Source organism: Ptychodera flava, chromosome 21 (assembly GCF_041260155.1).
Source record: "Ptychodera flava strain L36383 chromosome 21, AS_Pfla_20210202, whole genome shotgun sequence".
Taxonomy (NCBI): Eukaryota; Metazoa; Hemichordata; class Enteropneusta; family Ptychoderidae; genus Ptychodera; species Ptychodera flava.
Genome location: NC_091948.1, coordinates 26,596,000 through 26,616,646, shown reverse-complemented (window position 1 = coordinate 26,616,646; position 20,647 = coordinate 26,596,000). Strand labels below are relative to the sequence as shown.

Genomic DNA, 20,647 nt, shown 5'->3' with positions numbered 1-20,647 from the left:
ATACCATGATTTTGTGGTACCCTTCAAAATATTACTGTTACAGCTACAGCATCACAATATTTTTTCTGTTAAAAGTTCGTTTCAAGTTTCTAACATGAACCTGTACCAAATAAACTAAATTTAATACAAATTATTGCCCTTTGTATTATGTCCCGGTAAAAAGTTGGCAGAATTTGAGATGAGTTTTGACTGTAATTTGGAACATAAAACTTTGGGGTGTGGGGTAAGTTGTGGTCCTATTTCATGAAAACTGTAAAAGATATTGCATATTGCAATATATCATTTAAAGAAGAGTAAATTAACTTTCTAATGATGCCCAACTTGCCACGTTATAATAAAAATAAGCTCAGTAGACGACTTAAAGAAGACAGGTCTAACGAAAATGTATGCGAGTTGGCAATACTGTGATTTTGCAGTACCATTCAAAATATAACTGTTACAGCTACAGCATCCGGATATTTTTGTGTTAAAAGTTTATTTCAAGTTTCTAACATGTACCTGTATCAAATAAAACAATTTGATACAAAGCATTGCCTTTTGTATAATGTCTAGGTAAATAATTGGTAGAATTTAAGATTAGTTTTGACAGTAATTTACGACATAAAACTTTGAAGTATGGGGTAAGTTTTGGTCTCATTTCATGAAAACTATAGAAGATATCGTATATTGCAATATGTCATTTTAAAGCCAAATAAATTGTCTTTCTAATTGCAGCCCATAAGTTAGGTTACGGTAAGAAGTAAGCTCGGCAGATGACTTACAAGACGACACATTTAACAAAAACATATGCGAATCGGTAATACTCTGCCTTCACGGTACCCTTCAAAACATGCAAGTAACAGTCATTCAACCCCAATATTTTGTCTGTTAAAGTCTAACTCATATTTTTGACATGTCCTTGTACCAAATAAAATATATTTTACACAAAGCATTGCCTTTTGTAAAGTGTCTAGGAAAATAATTGGTAGAATTTGACATTAGTTTTGACTGTAACTTGTGACATAAACTTTGGGTATGGGGTAAGTTTTGGTCTCATTTCATGAAAACTATAGAAGATATTGCATATTGCAATATATCATTTTGAAGAAAAGTAAATTAACTTTCAAATGATATCGCATATGCCTCTTTATGTTCAAAATAAGCTCAGCAGAAGACTTACAAGAAGACAGGTTTAACAAAAACGAATGTGATTCAGTAATACTGTGATTTTGCGGAACCCTTCAAAATATGACTGTTACAGCTACAGGATCCCAATATTTTTTCTGTCAAAAGTTTATTTCAGTTTCTAACATGTACCTGTAGCAAATAACACAAAGTTAATACACAGCATTACCCTTTGTATTATGTCTAGGTAAATAATTGGTAGAACTTAGATTAGTTTTGACAGTAATTTGCGACATAAACTTTGGGGTATGGGGTAAATCATGGCCCTATTTCATAAAAACTATAGAAGATATTGCATATTGCTATATAACATTATCAAGAAGAATACATCACCTTTCTAATGATACCCCATAAGCCAGGTCATGTTAAACAGTAAGCTCAGCAGATGACGTACATGAAGACAGGTTTGACAAAAATCCATGTGGGTCACAAAATCGTGATTTTGCGGCACCCTTCAAAACATGACCGTAACAGCTATTGAGTCCCTATATTTGGTCTGTTAAAATCCTATTTCTTATTCTAGGGATCCCAAGGCTTCTGAAAAATACAGGTTTGTTATCCTGTGCGGTTGGGGGGGGGGAGGTGCACGTAGACGCCCCCTCTAGCCCACGGCCTAATAGATTGTTAGTAATGCTTGCTGTATAAGTAAGACAAGGAGGCATACACAATTTTCCAAATATGTCTTATCAAAATTATTTCATAGAAAATATTTAAAAAGTAAATTATAAAAATAGACAGTCATCAACAATCTATTTACTTTAAGGAGAAAATGGCAATATGACTATGTGTGTGCGTTTTAAAATCTTCTTTTTAAGGCTGTGCATTAGTTCATTGCATAACAATAAAATGCCCATTCACGATATACCAATGTAGCAAAACTTGCAATTTGAGTGAGCAGGGACAATAATGGATTGTAAATACCCAATTTTGACATTTATTTTCTTCTTCAGCACATTGCAATTAGTAAATAACATCCATAAATCTGTTTGATTTGCTTCATTGGGAGGAAACAATAGTTATCGTATTTTCTTCCGGTTAAAATTGCTGAATTACCAGAAAAAATCGATTTAAAGTTATCCAATTCTATGACGTCATATTTTTTTTACTAAAAACTTATGCATTTTAGAAAGGCCAGTATCTAAGCTTTCTAAAACTATAAGGTATATGCCATTTCATGCCAGTTTACTTCATCAAGGAAAGAATGTTGTACCCCTACCCCTAGCTTTTGCACACCCCATACAGATACACGCAATTCAAAATTGACGCCAGAGAAGTAGTGTATAGTTAAATATCTGATGTTAACACTTTTTTTCTTGTTTAATATGTCGGAATGAATAATTTAAACACAAAAAGTTGTGAAAATTTTGCTTAATAAAAAGTAGATCACAATTGTTACATGGTATTTTGGGTAAAAATTTCAAAATTGTCAAAAAAATTCATTTTAAAGTCGTCCTATTCTATGTACACAAATTAATTTTGCTAAAGTTGGTATTCCTTAGAAAGAGCAGTATCTGAGCTTTCCAAAAATGTAAGGTTTGTGCTATTTCATGCTTGTTTACTCAATTTAGGGGAGGATATAGTACCCCTTACCCCTACCCATTTTTCGCCATTTTTTGCGGTACATACAAATCAAAAACCAGTGCAGACAGGTAGTGCATCCCAAAATATCCAATGTTAACATCTTTTTTCTAGTTCAGCAGATCCCAAAGAACAAAAAAATACCCATGTAGTAGGTTTATGGGGGGGGTGCACGGTGGGCCCCTCCAGCCCACGGACTAATACTGATAGGTACATTCTCTCACCAGAGACTGCCATGACCTGTTTATATCAGCTGATTCATGGTCAAAGGTAGGCACCACATATTGATCAGCTTTCACTGTTGGTGGAATCAGTAAACTTGAGAACATTGATCAGTCTAGAATGATCATTTTGTTGTGTTACTGTTAGAATATTTTATATGAATAATTATAAGACTCTCACAAACAAGCTGTTTATACCGTTCTATTGTGTTGCATTGGCTACGGATGGACTTTCCTCCATTTGACCATGGATGTGTCTATTTTTTACACCCATGATTTGACAGACATGAGAGTGCACCATTGTTTTGGAAATTGGAAGGACACTATGTGCTTTGTCCTCAGTCATGGTAAACAGTGACGTTTGCTAATTACAGTACATGTTCTGCATAGTTTCCTTTGTTTTCACATAAGATGGCATTGTTTTAGAAATTTAAAAGCCTGCAGACACATTGAATTCTGACGAACAGTGCTATGCTAAAAATGTACATTTGCTGTGCCTACACTCACTGGGACCATGGCAACATCTCTAACACCTGACCTTGCTCACCTACACTTTTCTGCATCACCAATAATGACAATGACCCACAATAGACATGATCAAATTGGTAGATAAGATACAGAAATGCCTCTGCAACACGTACTACAGACAGACATTCATGTAAAAATTTGTCCTAGTGTACCAGCCTCCATTACTGCAGCCCGTGGTCACACCCATGGATTATGTGATGGTTTAAATTTCAATCATGCCAATGCCATCAATGGTGATTTCAAAACATCTTGTTTCCATTTTCAGTAATATTTATTTTTGCATATTAATGATGGGAAATGTGATGTCACTATAAATCGGCCATTCAGTTGAACCATTGATAAAAACCATTCTGCTTCCATAACACTGAATGCAATCATAGATTTGTTGCTAAATATACATAATGTGTACAAAGTTGGCACCTATACTGACAGAAATTTGGCCATTTTACAATTACATTGACTACTTGTGATGCAGCATGTAGTTGAGCCTTTAACATGTTATTTTTACAGTTTCCATAACTGTATAGAACTAACAGGGCAGCATTTTCATCATTCTTTTCTGCCATTATTTTCAAATCTTGTTAAATTTCTGACAAATATTTATTTTTTGCACATTGATGTTACAGTGACGTCATTGGAATCAGCTATACAAAATAATTACATTTCCTGCTGGCTGGCTATATTACCGGTACTATGAACAAAATGTTTAATTTTCCCCAACCAAAATTTCTGGAGGTATTTCGTCCTCAAAAGGACAAAAACACAACAGCTACCACTACATTCTCCAAGTTCAAATTCAATGATGCATTATAGGAAAACACATTTGGATTAATAAATATGTTACCCTATGAAAGGCTACATTTTTTTTTTTTCTTTTAAACAGGAAAGTCACACGACGGTTAAATGCCAAAATTTCAACCACTCATATTCATATCAAACAGATCACATGCTTTGACATATGGCCTTTTCATATGGAAGCATATTGCACATGTAGCATATGCAACGCAAACCAGTCACCTTAAGTTAGTATCTTTGTGCCCTTTATGCCTCCACATATTATATTTGATATTGATAAACTCCACTGATAAGCTGGTGTCATATTCTTTATGATTATGTATTGACAAATGTGCGATTGTCATCTACAACTTCATCATCGAAAGAACATAAGTAAATTTGGGAATTCTTATGCAAATGAGAAATTCATGATTAAGATCGCATCAGAAATTCCAGACCTGACATTGATAATTTGTCGGCGATAAAAATCATTGCTTGGGGAATTTTTAGGGAGATAAAATTGTTGTAGAATGCCTAAAATGTACGCATTATTTGGCTATATCACTTTGGTATTTGGCCGACTGTACCTGGACGTGAAAATATGTGAAACAGAAGTACCTGGATATAATCCTGAATGATATCTGAATAAATTTTCTCTAACATTGGCAATTCTAATTAATCAGAGTTTAACTAAGTTGCACATTATGCGATGCAACCCTAGATAGTCTGCCATGTATGTTTCTATGTGACCAGCATTTACAATGTACAAAGGTCTCCAATAAAATTGCCTTTTATTTTAAAATCGGTCCTTATTTGAACTAAGGGGAATTGATAGAAACTAGATACATGTGTCGCATCTTGTACTGAAGAGTGTATTTTGTTTGTTTACAATTTTGAAATTGCTTAATCTACACGGTCGAATAAACAGAAATTTGTTAAACTTACAAACAAAGAACACATTTGATATGCAAAATACTAATTAGTTCACGATTTTCAATTGTTAAGCAAATGCAAATAAATCAGTATTTCCAAGGCTGAAAAAAATTTTGATGTAAAAAGAGATTATCAGCTGAGTTGGATTCAAAAGGCATATGCAAATAAGTAATGCATTATTTATCTGTATTTTAAATGTAATTACACTATCATATTTGCAAAATGATATCATGGTTGAATAAGCAAGATAACATCTTTTTAATGTACTGTTAAAATGGGTGATGTAATAATTTATTGTTTTTATTGATTTTAATGGCTGCAGCCAGATTATCTGACAATTAACGACGTTATTCAGGCTCAGATTTAGGATTACATATCCTGGCGATGCGTTTGATTGGTCTTTGAATCAACACTTGAGATGCCTGTATATGCTATTAATTTACACAGAAAAAACGTAACTTGAAAATCGAAATCCGCCATGTTGAATCTACATAGCTCAATATACATAAACATAAATTATGAATTTGTAGATATTAGTAATAAAATCTGCATAGAATCAATTGCATATGCATATCTCAACTGGAATGTTCCCTCGGAAAACACTAGAAAACTTATGTGGCGTTGTCTTAGCCACCATATATCAATTCTAAAATTTCTTGCAAGTATAGTACAATCTTTATTTCTGCTCCATGATGCTTTACAAATTTTACTTGTACCTTCCACCACAATATTGAAAAGGTATCTTCAGTACAAACAGAAAAGCTAGTACTCCATAAATCTTGTCATGGTCAGAACATAAAAGATTTTTTTCTGTTTAAAATTTTGCCATGGTGACTTTTGACGTAAACAAAATGCTGATCAAACTACTTTGTACAACAAACCATAGTTAGCCGGGATCTGTGAACATACCAATGGGCACGTCCCTCTATCCCGTGCAATGGGGTATGATACCTGTACCTCCTGGTAGTCTTTGCAGGCTATGGTGAGGCTGTCAAATGCTTCACTTTATCTGTTGGCTGTTACACATACACAGTGTAAGAACAGCTAAGGCGCTAGTCATGATAATTTCTTTCCTCCCCCTCTACTGTCCTAAGTTTTACCTTTCAAAAAAGGATTGCACTTCCTTTCCAGAAAACCAGGTCTAATCTCTCCAGACAAACAAAACACACACTCCTGTTATCTTTACATCCTGTTGCAACTTGCATACAGACAAATGTCTGTGGCTAAACTTGGAACATTCAATAAGACAAGCGACCTAGCGGCCGATATAGCTCCGCTGTGTTTATGTAGAGAATAACTATTTTTGACACATGTTGATGAAGAAGGTGGAAATCTTTGATAGCTCAATGCAGTGGCCGGAGAAAAGTGGCTAAAATAAGCTGCAAAAATACACATTGAAGATTTCATCATACTTTGAATATATCACATTGGATCATTCCTAAGAACATGTCAACCAAAGCTATCTGATGAGTAGATTTGTGAGAATAAAATTTTCTGACCAAAAATGGCAACAATTGCCCCCAAAAATAAAAATTGCAGATTTCATCATAATTTAAAAGATCAAATTTAGTTCATCTATAGAAACCTGTATACCAAATTTCAAAGCTGTTACACCAGTACTTTTTGAGAAACACATTTTTTGACCAAAAATGGGAAAAATTACCCCAAAAATTCAAAATTGCAGATTTCATCATTATTTCAATAAATATCATTTAGTTCATCTATAGAAACCTGTATACCAAATTTCAAAGCTATCAGATGAGTAGTTTTGGAAATACACATTTTTTGACCAAAAATGGCAAAAATTGCCCCAAAATACAAAATTACAGATTTCATCAGAAATTCAATATATATTACTTAGCTCATCTGTAGAAACTGTATACCAAATTGCAAAGCTATCAGACCAGTACTTTTTGATAAACACATTTTTTGACCAAAAATGGCAAAAATTGCCCCAAAATTACAAAATTGCAGATTTCATCATAATTTCAATAAATATCATTGAGGTGATCTGTGGGAACCTGTATACTACCTTGCAAAGCTATCAGATGATTAGTTTTGGAAATACACATTTTTTGACCAAAAATGGAAAAATTGCCCCGAAAATATAAAATTGCAGATTTCATCATACTTTCAATAAATATCATTTAGTTCATCTGTAGGAACCTGTATACCAAATTTCAAAGCTATCAGATGAGTAATTTTGGAAATACACATTTTTTGACCAAAAATGGCAAAAATTGCCCCAAAAGTAAAAAATTACAGATTTCATCAGAAATTCAATATATATTACTTAGTTCATCTATAGAAACCTGTATACCAAATTTCAAAACTATCAGACCAGTACTTTTTGAGAAATACATTTTTGACCAAAAATGGCAAAAATTGACTTAAAAATGCAAATTTGCATATTTCTGCAAAATTTGAACAAATCTGAAATAGATTATCCCTAGGGACATATGTACCAAATATCAAAGCTATCTGACCGGTAGTTTTAAAGAAGAAGATTTTTAAAGATTTTTTTACCAAAAATGACAAAAATTGCCTTAAAAATACAAATATGCAAATTTAACCATGATTTGATCAAATCTGACTCAAGTCACCCTAAGTAAACTGCATATGAAATTTCAAAGCAATCGGACAAGCGGTTTGAGAGAAGAAGATTTTTTTACCAAAAACACCAAAAAATGCCCCAAAAATACAAATATGCAAATTTCACCGCGATTTGAACAAACTTAAGTGAGGTCACCCCAAGTGAACTGCATATGAAATTTCAAAGCAATCGGACTTGCGGTTTCAGAGAAGAAGGCAATTGTTGACAGACGACGGACGACGGACGACGACGACGGAGAATCAGCCTATTTGATAAGCTCCGCGTCTCTGACAGCGGAGCTAAAAATGAACAGAACAGCTGAACCCCCTCCCCCCCAAGGTGACCCTAATAATGATTCATTGTGACATAAGTTTTGGTTTAAATTTCTAAAGCAGTGATGAATGTTGGTTCTGTAAGCTATTAGCAGACAACTAAAACAAAGTAAATGTTTTATTTATTGAACTCATCTGGTTGAAAGTGAATGTCGATTTTCTGTTAAAACAATATTTACTCATTCATATACATATAGACCTACTTTTATTTTATCACAGCATATATTTACAGAATGATATTGTATTGAATATCAGATTAATCAATACTCTGTGAGTTGTACTGTGGTAGAATCCATCAGAGGTCACGCCATCTGCTAGTGACAAGGCGCTTTATGCCAAAAATCAAAGTAATTAATGTCGTCCACAGGAAGTCTTATTTTACACCTGATAAATGCGTGCATTGTTATCGCAGCAAAGAATCATAAAGTGAATTCATTTTTTGAAATGTGTGCCTCTGTAGGCATATAATGGACCGCATGCAGACACCATCTGTCACTGGCAGTTGTCATGGTGTACGCATATGGTAGCACGGACTATACTATAATGTGCAAGGCCACCAAAGCTGGGGAATCGACTGAAACATCGTCATAGAATGCAGTCAGGGAGTCAATACATTGCTACACAAAGGAATATAAACACATCTAATACAGTGCGAACAATGACTATTGGAATTTAGTACAAACATATACTGTGACAATAAAAATTACAGAAGTCAGTTCCACGCAAGGCAATTGATTGTTTACATTTGTGAGAGTACAATCTTTTTTACAGAAGTGTGAACGTTACAAATCCTGCTTATTACGCCTTTCTCGGAATTGTAATGATTTTGACATACAGACAGGCAATAAAATTCTGGAATGAAATGTCTTAGCACAGAATGTACGATACACACTTGTCGAATTCATAAATTCAGGCTCGTAAATTCAAGCTGACTGACGTCAGCGCCGGGTTCATCGAAATCTGATTTCGTTGAAAGAATGGATATGGTGTCAATCGAGAAAAAAAGATAATGGGTAAATAACGCGGTAGCAAATATCTGTCTAATATTACTTGAAGTAACCCTGGTAATTTTACATGTGTTCAGAATGATTGTCTTGCATTGCAAGCCGTACAACTCGGAGAACCAGTGCAGTGTACTGGTTTAACTGCCATAATCGTGCATGATAATTGAGATGATTCGCACATACAGCGGTGCTAACAACAGGTTGTTTTCCTGGAGCCTTGTCAATCTTTTATTTTACGTTTAGGGGTTATTGAATGAAAACAAAGCATCATTAGCGGGAAAATACTACCCGTAAAGGTATTTGAGATACCATTAGCAAGGTCTCTATCGCCCGTCCTATTGTTCAAATAATTCTGAAATGTCAGACAAAAATAGTGCTGGGCCGCGCAGTCCCCCAGGAGAACTGTGGCTGGCCCTGATCAGGTCTGCTGTCACACGGTTGTGTTCGGGCAGCGTTCTCAGCTAGAGGGAAGACCCTGCTCTGACTGTTGAGCTTGCTTGATTTTTGCTTGCATTGTAAACAGTTGATTCGGGCAAACTCTCCGTGAGCCACTAAGTCAACACAGAAAGTATTGAAAGCGGACAAATGTAAAAGCCAGTGGCAACTGACATTGCCCGGAATGCGAACTGGTGAAGTCCACGTACATACGCGGACGAGAACGGCCGTTACACGTTCATGGCGAAATTAAAAGCCCGCTTTCATGGACTTGAACTCAAAAGTTGGAGTAACATCAGCTTAATAAATATCTCAACGCCTTTTATATTTCTTACCGGAGTTGATCGCTCGAGGTAAACAAGGAAATCGTCAACGCTACTACCATATATATATACTTTTTCGGAAGCTAGCTCACTGTACGTAGTCTTACCTGCCGATCTCTTCTTTGATTTCGTAGAATGTTTCCACCGGCTCGTCTCTGAACGTGGCCATTTTCTCAGCGCTACAATGCCGTCCCCGAACGGATTTTACCACTTGTGTTCACTTAACTTACTCATTTACCAGTTCTTCACGTCATCCATTTACAAAAAGCTGCAGATTTGCTGAAATGGAAGATTTTTGGTGAGCTCGATCGAGCTCGTACTCCTCTGCCGCGTATGGAAGGCCTTTGAACCCAGGACAACCAATTATGCAAATGAGTATTGACTGGCTCACGACCATTCGTTTACATTTCACAGGTTCACGCCTACTCTAATCCTGTTTCATGACAGCGGGATCTTTGAAATGAGCTACTTGGAAATTTATTTGTTATTTTGGTCTTTCTCGCCATTTGAAGGCGAAATGGGATGATAAAGGGTGCGCATGTAATCGTTCAAATACGCGCGAGAGTTCACAATAGATTTACCCTTTTTACTGAAAAAATGTAGCCAGACGTAATTGGACCAACAGGACCCAGTCCAGTTGGTTGTAGCATAGACTCAGCCAGGGGACCTACTACTTTGATAATATTCATAAAAGGGGCAAAATTATTGCTGCTTGGTTCGGGAGGTCTGCGTCATAGATATACTACAATGCGACGGCTGTCGTCAAATCATTTTGAAAGTAGAGAGTGCTGTAGGATAAACACCCGCCTTTATCACAACCTATTTTTGTTCCCTGTTTTGATCATACCTTTGCGTAATACAGATGGGCTGATTATTGTTGGACAAGTAACCATGGATTTTCCTTACCCCCAATACGCTTACAATAAGAACAGAGTTGTGTTGTCCATGCACAGTTCCTCAACTCAGGTTCTTCCTTTGCAAACAGAGCGTGCCCTCACAGTGACTTGAACATATGCTTTTGTTTTTCACCGAGTAAGCTACCGATTTGTGCCAGGGAGGGACCGTGAGAAAATATACTGTGACTGTATTCTGAGAAATACAAAAAAGAACAGGAGGCCTTGTTGACAAATTGACACTGAGTGGATAGATTCAACAGTAGATGCCACGCTCTGATCAAAGGGGAAAAAAACTTTAAAAACCTTTATAAGTAGGAAGCAAAATTGATGGAACAATTTCATGATGTGAAATTGTACATACATACATAATAAAAATGCAAATGCAGATGACAACTAAAAAGCGGCAGTCCTCAATCCTTGGTACTTGCATTAGAGGTTGTTAACATTGACTCTTTATGTGATTTCAGTCCATTGTTCTCCTTTGAAAGTCGTACATGGTTCGTCAAAATGCTCAGAGATAAAGCTGATGAAAAAATCTGCCACTTTATAGGGTCACTAGGCATAGTAGGTCATAATAAATATTTACACTGTTCATATTGTAAGTAAATTTATAAGCATGAACATTGTCTGTAAACAAGAATGACTTTGCTATCATCATAGTAGATCTACATAAATACCATACAAACAATACTGATGTTTATAAACTATACCAGACACAGACACAATGTGTATGACAATCACAGTTACAGTATTGCTCCACTGTCTGTAGACAGTCAATGATAGGTGGGGGTTTTTGTTTATCATTAACAATCTTCATATCTATAGATATATTATAACACAATTTATTTTTTTATTGTGATCACTTATGCCGCATGACGCTTCGTCTCTTCAATTGATTTAAGAATACATGCAACTGTGTAAATACTGGCCACTCTGCCTTACAATGCTGTCCACGAGTTGAAGAAAGAAATCTGCAAACTCTATGGTGTCAGAGGAGTTTCTAGAATCAACCATACCTAAATACTGTCTCCTAATAGGAGGACAAAACAGAATGGTGCAGTATTCACAGGTGTGTATTCAGCAACAACACTAAAAGAGTCTGGAACACTTGATCACTTGAGATTGATATAATTGAAACGAATTAAGTCAATAAGACAGACGTATTGTAGATGATACTATATTTTATTCAGTGAAGCAGTAGAATATCTATGGTGATTTTATTTACATGTACTATTTCAGATAAATTTTCATAAAAAGCTGTACAAAATACAGCATAGTTTCCCACTAATGCCGAAGCTTGGGTGAACCATATAAAGTAATTTGCAGGTGAGTCTTCCATTAAAATATACCCTTGAGCCCAATTACATGAAAACATCACATTGATTTTGCAGATCAATGTGAATTACATGCACATTAGTGAAACTTTACTTTTATCATTAAATGCTCTCTTATTTCATGCTCTGCATCAATCTAGTTCATCATAGTCCGAAATTTCAATGATTTCATTGTCTGCAAGACGAGCTATCTCCCCATCAGAAAACCCTGCTTCAAGCAGCACTTCTTTGGTGTGCTGCCCAATGAGAGGAGATGCTTTTACACCTGATATGCCTGTTGTTGCAGACAGCCGTGGCGCTGGCCTGGGTTCATATTTCTTGTTTTGATTCATGAAGAAACTTCCCCTTGATGCATTGTGCGGATGAGTGGCAGCGCCCTCTAGTGACAGCACTGGTGTTACACATGCGTCTGTGGAGTCGAACTCTGAGCACCACTCACTCTGTGTTTTTGTTGCAAAGACTTCTGCAAAGACTTCTTTGACCTTTGGCCACTGTTCTACATCCATTTGACTTCCAGGTAACTCATCCTCTGTGAGATCAAGGCCTAAAATGAGAGGAGAAATTCAAAGAAACTCATCAATTGAAATACTGGGAGAAACAAGTTAACAATATTCATATTTAAATTATCTTAATGCTCACAATTGTCAAATGTTCAACCAAAAATACATAATTTGCACTATTATCCTACATATGAAAATACCATTTCAGTGATTAAATATATCAAGTGTTCAGCAAATCTAAATTCCTTTAAACAATTACACGCATTCTGAACACGTTGTTTGTTTGAGATAATAAAAAACAAATTGCCCTTGTATTCAAAATCAGAAAGCATTTAACATGAATCATTTATCACTCTGTGAAGTAATCAACATTTCTCAACAATGATTGCCAAAAAAATTTAAGTAAAGTTGACTAAACAAAGTAATTGAATAGAATTGAAAAAGGCACCATAGACTTCAACGATGCATTTGCTACCATGCCGGAAAATGCCGAGAGAGTTTGACCGGTTAAGAAGGGCTTGACTACGCAGTTTCTGCGTAGTGAAGCTTCATTACGTATTCATGGTGACCCCTGGCCAGCTGTCAATAACTTTGGGGGCTTTTGTCTTTTGGCCTGCTTTGCATATGCGTCGTTGGACACGACCTGCCAATCACCCAGGTAGTCAATTAAACTATTAATTGACTGTTTACCGACCCAATTAACACTATCCAGCAGTATCAGTCATATTTTAATCGCGTGGCCCGGGTGGGCACAACGTAGGAACGCGTGTATTTCTGTGTGTACGTTTCACTTGTGGTGTTGTTTGTACCATCGTGTGTCCTTGTTTCACCTACAGCATTACCTTCAAGGTGACAGGCTTACTATTAATGTTCAGTATCATTGCACCGAGTTCTGCCCACGGTGAAAACCACCTGTTTTGCCTACTAATTACTGCCCGTCGCTGCCCGTCCTGAATGTAGCCTATCTATAGCTACAGTAATCACATAAATCATTTATCAGTTTTGATATATACTCCTAAATTGTAAGTTTGATCAAAATCGAGACCACATTCAAGGGCTATGCAGACTGTCCATGTAAGCACACACAGTGACAAGAAGGCGGCAAACACCTACTCACCAAGCACATCGAATCGGCGAAAAGAAGCATAAAAAGCTAGGCTTATCGCCAAACAAACGCGCCAAGCGCTAACAAAAACCCATACCAAGTGGCCCTTTTCAGGGCCACCAAATACTCCAAAAAGGGAACTACCAAAAAATACGATAAGATGACATAGAACACACAAACACTTAAAAGAAATAACAAAAATCGTACACATAACAAACAACTGAAACACAACATTAAATACAAAATAAACAATCACAGTAACGTAACAGAAAACATGGCCGTGGAAATAAATCAGCTATTTCCAAAGAAAAACCGACAACAACATGAAATTCAACAACAACCTATCATCGCTCAAACTATGAAACTCCGAAAAATAGTACTAGGCAAAAGCCTTAAAATTCATTCGGACACCAACAAAACCAAACAGAATAAAACCACCTCAGGATTTCAACAAATAAAGTCGTATAATGTGACTACGCTACATCGTGAGACACAAACAATCGCAACAACACCAATTCAAAGAAAAGTCAAATTGGACTCCACGAACAACAAAAAAACAAAAACTTGAAAGCTATCTGAAGCTTCTAAACTCGCACTTCTAGAGATACCCTTTCAAACAAGGAAACAAAACATGTCGCGTGCCAAAGAATCGCGATAAACCAGCTTGCAAACATTGGACAAATTTTGGGAAAATAACCCTTCGACAAGGGTCGGTTTTTCGTTATTGTCAACACAAACGATTACGTACTCGAATGCGAAAGGCAATTACGTAACACTCAGTATTATACACAACAAGCCAGAACAAACAGTAAACAAAGTAAATGAACTATTAATTAAAATGTACGAGAACAAGCACATCAACCAGGATACTTGTAAGTATCTTGATCCATAAACATAAAATCCGTACCCCGCAGTGGTACTTATTGCCTAAAAATTCACAAACCTCCGCAAAAATCTAAAAGACACACCAGTCAAAACAAAATTTACCGAAGTAAAGAAGTATAGAACAAACAAACCGAACCACCAAACGGACTCACAACGTGACCAAAATTAATATACTTGCCTCGCTAATCAGAAAGCAAGACCACTAAAATGCATTAAAATAAATTTTCACAAACACAAACTAAGGAAAGAATCTACACTGCGACTGATGAGAAACCACACTCGGGTTTCGAAACGCAAGCGTCAAAGGGCGACTCTATCAACTTTTGTAACAACATAGGTCCGGCTGCGTCTCGCCATAAGCTTTCCCCACACAAACAAAACATTACCGTACACACTAATCCAAACTTCTCTACAAATATCCAAAGCGAAACAAACATTTCATTAACACAAACAATCGGATAAGAATGTAGGAACACATTTTCGAAACGAATCAAACACAAACTCGACACAAAAACATTTAGGATAGTTTGGTGGGGAGCCTGTTTCAAATTTTTTACATCTCGCTATACTGTCTATGATTCTAAAAATAAAGTCATCTGCCACCTTTTCTGTATACGCGGTTTGGCAAAACTCATCTCTTCAATCGAAAGTCGGGCGATTTCATGATTCTTTGGGGCACTTAAGTGTACGTCGAGCTTAAGGAATGTAGTTACATTCGCGATGTTTTATTCGAAAATTATTTATTCCTTCAAGGGCAAATGCACATAATTTATGCTGTTGGAAATACTGGCCGCTCATAAACAAGACAATAAACTCAATATATGTGCATTTTACTTATATTGTCAACGTACCACCGACACCCACAAAAAACCATATGGTTCAGTCCAGGTATTTGCAACTCTGCCATCCGACTGGTCAACAGGAAATCAACCATAGGTGTCTATTGGCACGCGTATACGCCAGTCACCTAGGCGACGGTAATCTGCACCACTTATCACCATCGGGAAGGTACTCCTCCCCATATACCACTGGTGATCCCACCCTCAAGGCACTGCGTCATTCGACCAAGCATTGTTATTGTAATTTCCTGCATAAAATTAACAGCGAGGTCAACCGGTCAAACTCTCTCGGCATTTTCTCTCATGACACACATGCAGTTTTAGCTTAAAAAACAACAAATTACCTTTCAGTACAAGAGCATAAAACTGCGGCTCAATGGCACCCACTGCCATGTATTTACCATCCTTTGTCATGTAGGTATCATAGAATGGTGCTCCAGAGTCAAGTAAATTCTTTCCACGGACTTCGGTCGGCCAAGCAAACTTCATGTCTTGTGACCTCCATAGCCAGCTACCCACATAAGCTGCACCTTCAACCTGTAAACAGTAAAAGGTTATAGAAAGGTGATGCGCAAATTATTTTAATTATCAAAGGCAAAATATCATTCACAGTCACATGTAGGTTTTTCACGACAATTTTTGTTCATTATGAGGATGTTTTTAACAAATTGTATATGTAAAAGTGACTTAATTTGCGATACCATTGATGATCGATAAAGTGAAATCTGTCAGATTTATTGAAACTCAAAGTCACCACAGTATGTAACTTAAATGACCTAAAATTTATCAACCAGTATAAAAGATATGGTTGCAATGTTAATTTCACAGTAACCTTAGTCATAAAGAATAAAGTATCAAGTTAGAAACAACACTTAAAGCCTTAAGAGGGACACTTTTGGACTCTACACATTTGCTTTGTCAATACCAGTGAAATCTGTGATATGATCCCCACATTAGTAATGGTAATGTATCCCATTATTTAGTACTGTGACCCTAGATGCTTTCTGCATATACAAATTCATTGGCATTGTCAAAACTATAAAATATAGTGATAATGTACCCCCTCCCGGTCCATAATGGATGAAAACAAACTTTGCACAACATAATATGCGAGGCAAAGCTGAGTACATTATGGAGTGCAAAGTTTGCTTGGGTCCATTATGCACAACCAAGAGAGGGTGCATTATTGCTTAATTATTGTCACTGTTGTCCTCACAGGGAGAGTAGATGTTGGGGGAAAAGTTGACAAAAATTAAAAGATACATAGACATAGAACAAATCCTCATATCTGCTTTTTTCATCAGGTATATTATTAACTGCTTTGGTCCTCTCCATATCATCTAATACTGCAACTCTGACTAGCACAGGTATATTACTCACCATGCTGGCATCCACAATCTGCCCCTTTCCTGTTTTAGTTCTGTCAAACAGAGCCATCATAATGCCCATACTACACATCACGCCACCACCAGCAAAATCAGCTAATAGATTGACCGGAGCGAGTGGATTCTCTCCCCGCCTTCCAAGCATTGATAAAACACCTGGTGAAGACATAGGATATGTTGAATTAAAGATTAAAGCCTGAAAGATCCAGGAGTGGACACATGCACACGCACAAGCATGCTTTGTATTTTTAGGATTTATATAATTGTGACAGTTGGCAAAAAAAGACCATCGATGGATGATCAGCACATACAAATATAATTACATGTATTGTACATTTTCTCTTGTGAAAGTACAGATGTCGGAAATTTCTAAACACTGTGTTTCAGGAGGACATGTACAATAACAAAGTAATTTTCATTCTGTTTGCCCTGCATGTGCATCAAACTTGTCTTTCATACCATTTGAAGAATACCTCTCTCCTTATTTTTCATATTTTTGCCAATGGCATAATGAATTTGGATAACCCAAATGCAATGAAAGAATGACTCTAATTTATGATTCAAACAACTTCAACACTTTTCCGTGGCATACATTTTAATTGTCATAATCTGTGCTCAAAGTTACATATATTTTTTATGCCATTTACAATCAATATATGATGGCCTTCAAAAAGGGACTCTGTCCCCTAGGGCAGGTGACCATTTGCCTTCCCGGCATCAGGCAAATGGTCTCAGGCCTAGAGGGTACATAGTCACATATGTAATAAACCTATTGCCTGCTTGCCTCATACCTGAAATAGACAAGTAGTTGAGATCATGTCCAGCCATACTTTTGAAAGGTCCATACTGACCAAACCCTGTAAGTCTTGCATAGATCAACTCTGGATGTTCCTTCATCAAAGAATCTGGTCCAAGTCCCATGTTTTCCATTACGCCTACAATCAACGAATTGGACATTACAAAAATCAGGTGTACCCTTCAGTACTTTGAGCTCATATTTACAAAAACAAAAAGTGATATATACCTAGGGAATGGAAATGTTAAATGTTTTTTATTTGTCAAAGGGAGAATTTTAATAGTGCAACAAATAAAAATACCTGGCACCATCTGTCACCAGCAAAGCTGATCAAAATAAAACATTTTGCTTCTACACATAGGAGTCTATCTATGTTTATAGGAGGTAATAAAATGTAGTTATAATGTTATATTGTGCATTTAGATACGGGTTTTTCTTACACTTAAAGAATGGTACACAAAAATGAATAAATTAAAGAAAAACTAACTTTTGTGAATAAAAACTTTTACCTTAACATACTCTTGTGTCAGCCTCAGATTGTCTTGCAAAGAAATTTACTTACTAGATTACAATTTCAATGGAAAACAAACAGCTATGACACTCAATATTCTTACAAACTAGAACAAACTTCATTCTTGGCATCAAGTCCCTGACCTTTACGTTTTAATTTTGTTCTTTTGAATAAATGGTTAAGTATTTAAAACCGGTATGATTGAAAAGGGATATAAATATTATATGTTTAGTCACTGAGATGAGAGATGATGATCATTTCATACACATGTTAAATAGAATGACTATTGATACAGACAATGACATTTACCTGGTCTGTATGGATCTATCAAGACATCTGATTGCAGGCACAGTTTCCTCAAAAGATTTGTCCCTTCTTTGGATTTGACATCAACTGCAATGGACTTTTTTCCTCTGGCCAACCTGTCAACAGTGTCACTCTGTTTGACCCGGTCAACCCTGACGACCTTTGCTCCAAAATCCGACAGGATCATTCCGGCCATTGGTGCAGGTGCAAGACCTGCCATCTCAAGAACTCGAATACCGGTCAGTGCCATGCCTACTTGAAGATTTCTTCTTCATGAAATAATAAAATTCATGGCTGCCAAGCAATCCTAGAAATGACAAAAATGAACGAATGAATTTCAAAGGGACATCTTTTTGACTTTGTACAGCTACCAAATCTCTTTTTTAACTGAATTGTTTTACTGTCCACGGTTGAAACAATGCTTACCATAATCCTATCAAGACGATGCCTCTCTCTTAGCTTTTGTATGAGCCTGGGCGGTGGACACGCATGAGTGTTTGTGGCAAAGGAGGGGTATGTTTTATTTCATATTTGGAATTGTATTACAAACTTTTTAAAGTATCATTTATTGATTATACTTGTTACATACATGTACACAAACAAACACTATTCTTCATTGAGAAACATGAACATTTTTATGTTAATTGGTTGTTATTGTATTTGGAAATACTCAGACTAACAAATTATACACCAACAAACAAATGAACAAAAAGGAGCCAGAGTTCCCTTCGCTGCAGTACTGTAGCTCGAGGTCTTGCCTAGGTATTTGGGTTCGACCCAAATACCCAGGCAAAACCTCGAGCTACAGTACTGCAGCTTGAGTTCTCTTTGGTCTGACTCCTTCCTTGGCAAGCAGCTCAGAGTACTGTATGTGCTGTGCACGTATATCAAATGCCCTGGATAGAAAAGGTTCGCTACTGTCTCAGTGTCTAGATTTTCTCGGTCTCACCGTCAAATGTTCACTGTTAAAACATTACAGAAACTAAGTAACGTTTGTGAACATTATGGGAATCAGCACGACATTATCTTTCATACTGCAAAGACAGAATGTATGGCAATTTTCCCAAAGTCCTGGAAAGCTCACAGTATGAGAATACCCTGTGTACTACTGTATGGTAAACCTCTTAAGTTTGTGTGTACAAAAAAGTATCTTGGCTATATTATGTCTTCTTCAGGTACAGATGATGCTGATGTGCAACGGCAGCTGCGGTGTTTTTATGCTAGAGCTAATTTTATTTTACGTAATTTTGGCAATTGCTCACATAAAGTGAAGTGTACTCTTTACAAGAGTTTTTTATATAGCGTTTATTGTCTTAATGTTTGGTGTAATTACAGTGTCAAACAAATGTCTTCACTGAAAGTAGCCTACAATAATGCATTGAGATTGATATTTAATCTGAAGCGTGATACAAGTATAAGTTTAAACTTTGTTAGCAGAAATATTCTGAATTTTACCTCGCTTCACCGTAAATTGTTGTTTGCATTTTGTGAACGGTTGTGGAAAAGCGAAAACCCTGTTATTCGCAGCTGTGTTAATTCCGACTCTTATTTTCAGTCCAGTTTCTGGAAACATTGTAAGAGTATTCTTTATTAAGTTTTTTCTAGCTTTATTTTTTAGATGTAATGTTGTATTTTTTGTACATTTTACTGTATGGGTTTATGGCCTGAAATAAAGAATAATAATAATAATAACTACAACAAGTTCTGCAAATACAAATGTCTCAACGGTGTGACTACCATCGGGTCTAGCCCTGCGTACCGTGATGTGTTTTCCCGGCGTGTGGCTGGAGGTCGGGAACACACAGCACTGTGCGCGGGGCTACATCGGGTCAAGTTCTCGGTCACATGCATTGCAAATATTGCAATGAAAATGAAGTGCGTCTTTAAATATTTTGACTGTCACTGTGTCAGAATATGTACTACCACAAGCACATGCAGAACATTTAAAGATTGAAATACCTGTGATCCAGCAAAAGTTGGAGTTTGAACCAGCGAACAGATGATACTTCGGACTCTGGGATCAAAACACTGATAAATGACTCAGTAAGTCGTCAGTTTTTGGCTCAGGTAGAAGGGAATGTGAGCGTCTGCTACGCGTACGCACACATACCGGATAGTTTTCAGATTCAGCTGCTGTTTCAAGTATTCAAAAAGGATTTTGCAGAAATTTCGACCGACACGAACGACAAAAAGCTAAGAGTCGTT

At 36.5% G+C, this 20,647-nt stretch overlaps 2 protein-coding genes across 3 annotated transcripts in view; both read right to left on the bottom strand.

Moving 5' to 3' along the window:
• Positions 1-10,233, bottom strand: part of LOC139121868 (death-associated protein kinase 1-like) — a 123,452-nt gene extending 113,219 nt beyond the window's left edge. For both annotated transcript variants that reach the window (XM_070687127.1, XM_070687129.1), the window contains exon 1: positions 9,993-10,233. In XM_070687127.1, coding sequence (XP_070543228.1) covers positions 9,993-10,054 — 62 coding nt within the window. In that variant the 5' untranslated portion in view covers positions 10,055-10,233. The remainder of the gene's footprint in view (positions 1-9,992) is intronic.
• A 1,709-nt stretch (positions 10,234-11,942) lies between these two features.
• LOC139121865 (alpha-methylacyl-CoA racemase-like) lies at positions 11,943-20,551 on the bottom strand. The gene is made up of 6 exons (XM_070687122.1): positions 20,402-20,551; positions 18,446-18,749; positions 17,621-17,764; positions 16,825-16,985; positions 15,789-15,981; positions 11,943-12,659 (listed from the first exon to the last, which is right to left on the bottom strand). The coding sequence occupies exons 2-6, from the start codon at positions 18,690-18,692 to the stop codon at positions 12,247-12,249; spliced, it is 1,158 nt and encodes a 385-aa protein (XP_070543223.1). The 5' UTR covers positions 18,693-18,749; positions 20,402-20,551; the 3' UTR covers positions 11,943-12,246.
• Between the last annotated feature and the right edge of the window lie 96 nt (positions 20,552-20,647).

What these genes read in the sequence shown, in the direction of transcription:
- LOC139121865 (XM_070687122.1), bottom strand. Translation starts at nt 18,692, where the DNA reads ATGGCACTGACCGGTATTCGAGTTCTTGAGATGGCAGGTCTTGCACCT. An exon ending in AGATTGTGGATGCCAGCATG is followed by an intron (nt 15,982 to 16,824) that starts GTGAGTAATATA and finishes TACTGTTTACAG; the next exon opens with GTTGAAGGTGCAGCTTATGT. An exon ending in TTATGCTCTTGTACTGAAAG is followed by an intron (nt 12,660 to 15,788) that starts GTAATTTGTTGT and finishes CTCTCATTTTAG; the next exon opens with GCCTTGATCTCACAGAGGAT.